The 10,999-nt window shown below is 37.1% G+C and overlaps 1 protein-coding gene across 1 annotated transcript; it reads right to left on the bottom strand.

Moving 5' to 3' along the window:
• Positions 1-2,137: 2,137 nt before the first annotated feature.
• Positions 2,138-7,178, bottom strand: LOC136284247 (angiopoietin-related protein 7-like). The gene is made up of 6 exons (XM_066174101.1): positions 7,129-7,178; positions 5,785-5,862; positions 5,142-5,222; positions 4,649-4,720; positions 3,717-4,100; positions 2,138-2,630 (listed from the first exon to the last, which is right to left on the bottom strand). Exons 3-6 carry the CDS (start codon positions 5,161-5,163, stop codon positions 2,356-2,358), a joined length of 753 nt encoding a protein of 250 aa, XP_066030198.1. The 5' UTR covers positions 5,164-5,222; positions 5,785-5,862; positions 7,129-7,178; the 3' UTR covers positions 2,138-2,355.
• Positions 7,179-10,999: the final 3,821 nt, after the last annotated feature.

Genomic DNA, 10,999 nt, shown 5'->3' with positions numbered 1-10,999 from the left:
ATGGAACGAATATTGGGATTCACCGGTGCGAAAACGCACAGAAAACGTTGGATTTTCCGTACGCAGAACATGGGTAAACGTTTGAAAATGTCGCGTTTTCCGTGAATTCAATCTTTGTATTCTGTACGGTGAACGCTACTTTTTTGCCGTGGTTGTTACACCGACATATTCACTAGCTCGGCCAAATGTAGATGTACTCGACTGTGCCTGAAACGCGTATATAGTCATTCGGCTGGCTGACCACAATACGAGTGTGTAACGTCATCTCTTTAAAGTAAAAAAAGATCACTAGGTAAGAAATTAAGAAACGTGTAGGACGAATTTCAATGAATTTCAAAGGTGAATAATTACTTAGATAAGAAACCATTTCTATGATCACTTGATCTATGATCACTGAAAATCAATGAACTTGTTTGCGTAATTGATCCAAATTAGGAAGAATCCACACGATGTTACAAAATCGACTAAAAATGTAGCGCTTGGCTCCAAGGACTACCTCTGTGAAATACAGAACGTATCATTACTTTTTTTTATCATCGTTTCTCTACTGACAATGTTCGTGTTCCCTACGAAACAATCATTTTAAGGATCAAATCAATTTTTAAGCTCGCTACTAATCAAAATGAACAACACTTAAACTGACTTCGACAATGGACTCCGCTTTTACAGAGCCTCGTCTAACTTGAGCAGGGCTGGCTGAATTCGCGTAAGTTGGAAAACACAAAAACGTACAGTCAGAGGGACTTGAGACATATTCCTAATTTTCATCAAAAAAGAGGCTATACGAAGCTTATATTCTGGCCGGATTTGCAGTTTCGATGGAACGAATTGAAGGTCTCGCGGTGTTCAGCAAAATCGCTGTTGTGTGCTTTTCATTGTTTTCATAACATGGATCGAGAGTTATGGAGATTAAGACTTTGGAAAGAGTTGATGCCATACTAGATAAAATGCGGGGACTAACGTAAGTACCGCGGCAAAGTCAACAGAAAAAGAATAAATCACTTTTTGACTTAGCTTGAGTCACGGAGAAATCCAGAATGATAGTAACCAGGGCGTTCTACAAAACCAGTACTAATTAGAATCCTCCGTTTATCAAATTTCCGGTTGCAAAACTCATCAAATTTTAACGCTGTGATTCAAATCTTTCTCTGTCTCCCCGATTTTTCATTCACATGTCAGGTTTCGCCTCATAGTCATTTAAAAAATATTTGCATGTGAATGCGATGATCTTTGCTTACCAGGTTTTCTCCCGCTAACATCTGATAACAAACATCTGGAGTTTTCTACCTCAGAACGATATACCACAGAAAGCATTTTATGGACCGCAAGTTTTTCGACTTATTGAAATTAAAGATATGTGGTAGTGACTTTCACAAGTTTTTTTTTTGTTCTTTTTTGTTTTTTTTTGTTTTTTTTTTGTCAGAAAAGTATGTTTTTTTTCGTCCGCTAAAGTAATCATCGCTAATGTTTACATAAGATAGTTAAATTAATCAACAGCCAATAAACTTTAGCTGTTCCCTCGGTTGTTGTTTTTGATCAGCATGTTAAAGTAATCATCGCCAGTGTTTACATAAGATAATTGAATTAATCAATCGAATTAAATCAATCAGCCAATAAACTTTAACTGTTTCCACTGTTTTTGCGTTTCATCAGCATTGACAATTTAAGCGATTCACCGTTTTACGTTTGTGCTTGAAAATAAATATTTTAAAGTTTATTTGAAAGATAAGTGTAAACAGTCACAAGGTTGGTTTATCGTTTATGTGCGGCCCAGCACTTCAAGCCTGGATACACTCGATGCCAAAAAATAACCTCGTTCTCAGGCTATGTCCACCATTTTGCTTTACTCCGATTAAAATCTGCCATGTGCACCTATCGTGCATTTTCCTGCGGTGGAAAAACCAGACCGAATTTCTGACTCATCATCATCATCCATACGAATACAAAAAGGTTTTAATATTTCATTTATTTACTACACAACATTTATCCCAACGTTTTCTCAAAACTTTCACAATTGACCTTAAAATAAATCAGTTAGAATAAAGTCGATTTAACGTAATTATAATTAATTACTCTAGAAAGTTGTTTTTAAATCTAAAACTGACAGCATAATCAGATGTAGTTCACCGGTTTAAGCTTCAGCTCTACCAAACAAATTTTGCGTTTTGTTTCCATCAAAAGACTCATCAAATAAATCACGTTGCCTGATAACTCGTAGATAACTTTATCAAACCCCCCGAGAACATTAGAAAGTCTTGTAAGAGGATCTGGTAAATTATTTCATATAAACAATTGTTTCATGACACAAAAAAATCTTCCCGAAGAAAAAATTACCGGTTCCTCAAAGAGAATGCTCTAGGAAAAGTCTGCTGGTCTGACTTTCATTTCAGATGTTTTGGGGTCGTTGTTTTTAGCTTTAGGGTTTAATTTTGCCCAGTGAATTGTGCAATTACTTCCAGAATGAGGACAGATGCCGTTAAGATTTGAGTTAACAGTACAAACTCCATCAATGTACAGGTACCACCAGCCTCCCCCATATTTCCGTGCACAATCATGATCAGCTGGAAATCTATTCCACGTACTAAATAACGTGCCATTATGACCGGAGAGAGAATCCTCAACAGTAGCAGCTGCACAAAAAAAGAGAGGAATAAAAAGTAAACTTAAGGAGGCTCCATAGGGTTTTTGCTCAATGTTGGCGCGCGCGCCAGCGCATTGTTTTTCTAGAAAATTTTTGTGTTTTCGCTTTTCTAGGTTACTAAAAGCTATCAAAAGGGCGATGAGCAACGTTCGGACTATCGTTTGCTGTAGTAAATATTATCAAAATAATTTTCGCTATTAAGCTAAGGTTCCACGAAGAGAGGCGCTCGCCAGTGATAATTTGGCTTTGATTTTCTTCAGTTTGCTTAGGTGAATTTCCCAAAATTTTCACAATATGTGAAAATTGTCCTGTCATAATTTAAAAGCCGAAAAAATAGGGGTTACAGAGGCAGTTTCAACGCTATTTGTAATTTTGTGTTTTCTTCCTCTATCTCAAATTTGGTCTTATCAATTTATCTCATCAACAGGTACTGGAGAGGGCACAAATATGTTTAACGGCCCAGAAAATCTTAAGAAATTCCAACGAAAGAAACGCGATCAATCTTGCTCGAAAGATCCCCATTTTCTTAGAATAGAACTTCGCCAATGTCTATATCTGAGCGTGCGTAAACTTTCGAATCTGTTGCTTCATCTGTCACCTTTCTATGGAGCCTCCTTAAATATATTTTAGCTTCATATTTGACAATAATCCGTAATTGTTAAGAGCCTTTCTCTGGCCTATTTTTGGCATCTACGTGTGTATAAAATCACAAGCTACTATTGCTTGTGGAGGTAGGTGATGTTTCAGAAAACACTTTTGCATTCCAAAGCATCAAAGTTACAGAGTCAAATCTGACACCTATTTTTCTATACATCCTAGGCCTTTGTGTCACCTGATGGATTCTCTGCCACCAAGTCACTGGTAACTTGCAAGGAAATGGATCGTTTAGGGCTCATGAGTGTGATATGCATAACCATATACAAATACACGAGTAGGAACAATATTTCCATGGCATACAGTCGTTTGAGAGACATGTGGGTGAATAGCTATGAGAATGACTACATATTCAAGGTTGGTGATAAAAGTGATGATCCATCAAAATTATCATTCATTGTGAAATAGTAAATTGGCTTACATGAAATATTGCCAATGTGCAGCTTGTAATGGGCTGTCTCATTCTCAATACCAAACCATTCGTACTCAGCGTGAACAGTTTTGCTCGCATTTACTCCCAGATCCACGCGGAGTTTGTTTTCTGTCTTGTTTTGCGTCAGACGTTGGATCTTGTTCAGTCCCAGCCAAAATTCACGAGCGAGGAAATCACCGAATCCCTTTTTATAATCATCCCAGGTGCGGTTGAAATCAGCAATGTTACATAGTCTCTTCTGGATCACTGTCCATCCTCCACCAGCTGTCGTTTGGTCACAATACACATCAAAGGCACCTGAACCATCAGGGTCGATTGTATAAACACCACTGATGGTTTGGCCGCACTTGTAAAGCTCAGCACAGTTCTTAGCTGCAGAGGAAAAAAATATACCTCGAAGTTCTAAGCCATGTGAAACTTTGCAGTTGATCGATTTAGCTCAAGACACAAATTTCGCTCATTTGTTTGTTATTTTCTTAAAGTGAAATTACTATTCCTCAGTCAGATCTGACACAGAATTCGACAAGTCTTTAAGATCGAAGGAAAAAAAGGTGTTTCTTTGTCCTGTCACGAGCGAGAGGCCAGGTAAACAGATTGCGAATTTGATTTTTCCAGAGGGTATTTGAACCGGAACCTTCGGATCTCCACCACTGAGCCAAATAGACTCTACACTGCTGGTTTATCAATCGCCAATGATGCCTAAAGCCCGATAATGCAATTAAAAACAGTTTCTAAGATTTGGACTGTTTTCACCCACACTTATAGACTGCGTACCGTATTCGCTACTTTCAACGGTGTTTAGAAAAAAGAAAATAATAATAACGATAATAATAATATGATCACTATACGTGATCAAAGAGAATCTTTCACAAATTTCACTGATGTTCAGCTCCACCTAGGAAAGTTGACCTCCAACTTACCTGGGATTACACGCGCTAGAGCTAATTTATTTACTGCCCAACACATCGCCAAAAGCAGCAAAGCAGGATTTACTGAAACAGAGGTTAATACACCATTAAATTTCTCACTCACTTTTCTTTATAATAGGTTGTATTGTTGCACAGATTCAGACCCGAGAGATAAACCTCTTTAGACTATATAAATGCTCAAACGGTAAATCAGGAATTCACGCTGCATTATGAACAGACACGTTGGGACTCATATTCTCCTGATAGGGTGGTGTTTCGTGTCATCCTGCGAGAAGGGGTTGGAATATTTTCGTTTTGTCCGTAGTGGACTGTGCCTTTTTAAAACTGCTACATCGGAGAAATTGTCGGAAAAACTAAAAAAAAAGATAATTGGAATGGTGAGTTTTTACCCTAGAACCGAAGAATAGTTAATCAGCAAATTGCTCTCAAGAACTATTTAGCGTAATTTTCAGGATGCACAATGTCCAATAAAATAGTCACTTACTTATTTTTCGACCCTTAACCATTGTACACTTCCGGAATGAAATGCTTAGTAATCAGGACGGAGTATTATCCAGAAACACAGCTAAACAAAAATAAAGCAAACCAAACATGAAGAAAAAGCAACAAATCAAAATAAGAAATAAAGCAAAATACACGGACATGTCAGTGATGATTGATGGATTGTGTAAAGATAACAACATTCTTTGTAGGTAGTTCCATCCGTGTTACTGATGATATGTGGAAGGGCTTGTGCGTTCTAGGGGTTGGTAACAAGTCTTGGACATTAAAACATACACTTACCCACTAGCTTGCTAATAAATGGAATGAAAAAAGTAAATACACACAAAAAATCCAATGACTATGTCTCAACGAATTTTTTTTATGAATCCCTAAAAGAAACTATTCAAATCGAACGCTAAAACAACTAAGTCAGTGTTTGGAAATGGAACGATGTTACGATCAAAGCTAAAAGCTGATGACCATCCAAAAATTAATTCCAAAAAAAAGGAGATATTTAGGATAAACTGAATTCCAATCAGGAGTTTATATATTTTAGATCCTTTCCATCAGAGACCATATCAGTCATATATGCAAGAAACTTTTCCAACGCGTAGGTGTCCTACCGTCAACAAGAAATCACTTACCTCTCACAAAGAGAATATTATTTTATACGGCAATATTGAGCCAATATTAATGTATAACGGAACGGTCTGGGGAGTAATCTAAAAAAAAATAAAATCAGACACAGCTGTCAGGGTAATCCTGTGAGTAAAGAAGCGATAGCAGAGAGAACTGAATCGTGCGCGTCTCGTGTACGCTGCTCAATCGAAGAAACGGGCTAATGCGTAACCTCTGTTAACGCGATCAGCTTTGAAAATCCTTTCTCGGATCTCTCAAGATAGGCGGAAGGAATTCCCTCCCTTCAGTTATTATACTGCAAAAAACATTATTAGTCTCGCCGTTCGAATTGTTAAGCAACGCATTTTTAATTATTCAAAGAAAAAAACAGATAATTTCTTTGGTTTTAGCGATATAATTTACGGTGGAAGGGGGTGAATTCAACGGACTCGCCAACTTACCAAAATGTTTTTTAAAGTGCAACACTCAACTTTGCTAAAATTTTTACAACGAGCAACAAATTGTGGAGGATTAAGCAGTAACATGAATTCAAATGACATTGTTTAACTCAAATTTAAAGAAATATTTTAGGGCTTTACATTCATAGCTATGTTAATCTTGGGAAGCGGATTGGAATGTTTCGAACAGCTTTTAGAAGACATGCTTACTCTAACCAATCAATGATCGATTTGCATCGACAACATTAGTCTGCAAATCAATTTTCCGAAGGCAGATAATATTATTTTAGACATACAGGGCAAAAAACGTCACTTAGCAGCTTACGGTCGGTCTGCACAGTGAAATATTGTGAAAAAGAAACTGACAAAAGGTAGCTTAAAAATTCCGAAACCAGCCGCATGCGTCAAATCGCCTTTCTTTTGTAGAGAAAGATGCACGATGCAAAAGGCATTGGTGACCCAAAGAGTCGCGCCACACAACTTCGAGGCCAATTGAGTATACCTCTCCTTATCACTCTCCGCAAATCTTTTATCTCTTAAACACTTCAAAACCATGACTATCACTAACAGCTTAACAGTTTTATAGAAACTGACATATTGAGCTGTAACATGAGGTTATTAGTTTATATTCTCTTGGTTGTACTTTGCTTAGTGTAAAAGGATTTCATTAAACCATACCGTGGCATCCTGTTACAAGCAAAAGAAAATCTGCGATATTACATTTGGGAAGCAGAAACCTGTTGTGGTGTCACAAAACGTAAATTTCTCCACTAATCAGACGACACATATACATGTAGAGTTATAAACGGTAAGGAGCGTGTCATATTGTAATAAGTCAAAACTCTCTAAAGATTCGTGAAATTACAAGACTAGTAGAACTCTTAAGATATCTGCTTTGAGTAAGTTACCTACCTTAATCTTCCTTTAACATCTGGAGGACTGTCAGAATTGCTCTGTAAAATTTCTTTTATTCAGCTGTAAGCAATGGTCAGCCAATCAGAGACTCCCCTACGGGACAGGCGGCATTTCAACCAAAAAGATAGTTTTTTTACCGGTTGAGTTAAGAAAACAGGACCCTCCGTCGGATTTGTGGGTGGAATTATTTGCGTAGGAGGCTTGGGAAAGCCAAATACGCAAACGATAACAAAGGTTTTATAAAAAAGGCTCATGTTCTTATAGCTCTACAATTGTCTTTTTTGCATCATGGAAAATTCAAACCTTAAAGAAATTTAATCCTGGATTCAAAACATCTTAGAAGATGTTCTATGAAAATGAATGTTCTGTTATGATGTAACGTTGTGTGTCAATGAAAAAAAATTGAGCAGAATTTAGACTACAACGATATGCCTCATTAATATCCTTTTATATCTTAAAAGTTGAGGGAAGTTGATGACACAAATACTTTCTTAACAGACGCTTGTTTGGTGTTTTTACCTAAAAAGATATGGCACTGTAATTATTATCTACTGCAACTTTTTTCGCATGTCAAAGCAATTATTTTCATCTAACAAGAAATCACCCAGAAAAGGCCGTTGGGTCCCATTTTTCATGAATTAGACCTTTCTGTAATAATTTGTAGGATGATATGTCATTATTTTTAGTTACCTTGGGATAGCAAACAATGTTAGCGATTAACAGGTTATAAACTGTTGATATTCTCTTGTAGCAATCTATATCTTGAAAATATAATATATAAACAGCAGTCGTATAAATGACTACATCATTGAAATATCACAAGCGCCTAAATGGCAGCTTAAGTTGATGACTTGCGGGCCTAATCACTTTTCCGCTTAACAGATACTACCACTGTACAAATAATGTTACTGTGATGTTCGTTCATGAAAACAAATGAAAAAACAGTCACAGACAACGATTGTCTCTGCCATTACATGGCAAAGTGGGATTATTGAGTCTGAGGGATCAGTCAATAATCATTTCCTTTTTGTTCGAAGCGGGTTAGTTTAGAGAGTAGGAAAAGAATTAGTCTTGTTAGCTCAAAGCTACCTTTAAGGTGCTTAACATGTTGCGTCAATGCGTCAAATGCCGACTTAGCCGGAAATTTTATCACATTACGTTGTTTAAAGAAAAAAAGAGGGCGAGGAAAACTCAAAACTCTACTTGTGAGCGCCTTTAAGATCGGGGGAATCAAGAGGATTTGAAAGAATCTAAGAAACCTTTGCGGTGATCCCTATCTTTGATGATATCATAGGATAGCGATAAGCTTAACATCTACGTAATTTTATTTCATTTTGTTTGTTTGTTTGCTTGCTTAAAGGTCAGATAAATTGACGGCCAAACTCTAACAGAAAGATAGCCAAATTTGAAATTGAAAACTCGATCTGTACCCAGGCAAGTGATAAATTTACCTGGGCGTTGCAATTTTGACTAACAAGATTCAAGCGGCCAAACCAGGAGCAAAATATCTCACAAAGTAAAATGGCGACAAAAAGAAACGTCACATTCAAATAAATCAACAACACGAAATCTATTAAACCTCAAAACATGGTAAACCAGCTGCCAATGTGTGTACAATATATCCAATTGGCAGCCAAACAGATACGCAAAACTCAACTCGAAGACAGAGATAAAGATACAAATCTATCGATGCTTATGGTCGGTAATTGAAATAAAGAGCTTCCGACGGAAGCGTACCAATGCACTCATTATAATTCGGTAAACGATGTTTAGAAAAAAAAAACTGAAGGCAGATTATAAACCCCTACACACTTGGAGATAATGAACATAACTTTGCTTTAATCTCCGTTTGAAAGGAGATAAAGATGAGCTGTTAACTTATCTTCCTTAACTTTCATCAGTGGACATTCTAAATTTGACCGCAGACCTACCCTGAGAACCACAATAAAGGAGAAGGACCTATTGGCGACCCTCCAAAATATTGATTCGGTTCACCGGCGAAAGCATTAGGTTTGTTTTTGTTCATTTGCGAGATTTTTTAGAAAAGTGTTTGGGTTAGTGTTATGAAAACCGAAAAGGAAGCTAAATTGGAGTATAAGATTATTTACGACAACTTTATTTCAATAATAGACATCACAAAGGCTGGGAACTAAAATGCAGGAAACTCTTACTGACATCAGATTGACTTAGATCACATTGCCTTTGTTAGAATTAATTTCTCTAACACTCGTTTCGGTTTGGTTGATCCTTCTTTATTTTCTTTCCTTCTCAAGTTGTCATAACTGGCTTCAATGTATCAGGGAAAACTAGAGTCTCCGCTTATGAAGGTGACACTGCGGATGACATTTCTAGGCCGTCAATCTTCTTGTGTCGTCATCGTACCATCTCATTTAGCGAATCACGCTTCACTACGTATTATAGTTCCCACATACTGAGTATGCACCTTAGGGTTGTCTACGCAGTTACAAAATCAATTTCTTCCTTAATTTTCATATCTTTACGGTTGAGATCGGCCAGAACAGAAACGAGATCGACAATATAAAAATTACAAATAACCTTGGTTCAGAGAATTTTTTATACCTAAAAGTGTATCTTAAGAGAAAATCACCTTTAAATATTGTTACATAACAACATCTTGGTCACAAGAGTTAAAGAAGAAAGGCGCTCACAAGTACCGCCCCCAAATTGCTTCTTGTTGCGAAGCATAGGGGGTATCACCTGTTTACCCTTAAATTACCTCTGGGAACACGAAGGTGTCGAACGCGACCTATTACCAGGGAGATTTACTCTTCCTGGACTAACAAATTAACTTATTTACGAACATGGCTTATCACGAGTTCCATGTCAACCTCACGATCACAACGAAGAAAACGTGATTAAACTCACTAGGAGAACGTGGCCAAGCTCACAAGAAGAATGTGATCAAACTCGACCTTTAAGATGAGACCACCAAGAAGGAGTACGAAGTAATCAACCTGCCCTTTCTATAATTTACATTAAATGACTTAAAATAATATAATATTTCCATTCCTTTTCTTTCCAACACCAATACAGGAAACCCTTACGATATTGCAGATTAACTATAATTGTAATTTTATCATTTAACACCTTGCATCGGCTAACGAAAGTAAGCGGTGACTATTTTCGTATGTTTTGCGAATCTCACAGTAAGACACGCTATCTCGCTGTTGTTTCTATAGTAGAGGTTAAGCTGCTTTCCGACACTTGCAATATCCTTAATATTGTACTGCTTAATCTTTGCAAGTTGAGCGATTTAACGCAAGCAAAATACTGCTAGTAACTCTTAAATCGTGTAATAGAAGGATTGTAGGCACTTAAAACAATTTACGGCTCCCAGTGGGGAGGGAGTGGTAAATTTTTAGTAATAACTTTAAGCTACTTGCGAATAAAATCATTAAGACTGTTTTTTTGCACTCAATGGGACGAATAACCGCTCCGGAAGGAGCGGTGAACAACTTTACAACTCGATATCACTGACGGATAACCGCCACGCATAGCATCGACCCGAAGCGCTGTATCTTATTAAGTACTTAAGATGCAGTCTAAACGGGTGCCAAGTTGCCAAAGGTGGGTAAGACGGTCTCATGTAATAACACTGGTTACCAAATTAAATTTTGGAAGATTGTGACACTGATCTTATCATCGACAGCAAGAAGATATCTGAAAGTTGAATATCAGTGCATTCCGTTTTTTTTTTTTTCTTTTAATTTTTCTTTTTATGAAAATGCTTTTGGCCCAAGATAGAATGCAAAATTGGAAACAGTGTTAAAAATTTCACAATGTTAATCCGACTTGAAGTCCCTAACTTCAAAATGTGACATTTCGCGCTTATTTGAAAGCTGTTGCA

The sequence above is a fragment of the Pocillopora verrucosa genome, chromosome 1 (genome assembly GCF_036669915.1).
Source record: "Pocillopora verrucosa isolate sample1 chromosome 1, ASM3666991v2, whole genome shotgun sequence".
In the NCBI taxonomy this organism is placed as follows: Eukaryota; Metazoa; Cnidaria; class Anthozoa; order Scleractinia; family Pocilloporidae; genus Pocillopora; species Pocillopora verrucosa.
Note: the sequence above shows the minus strand (reverse complement) of the source record. Positions and strands in the feature narration are given on the sequence as shown.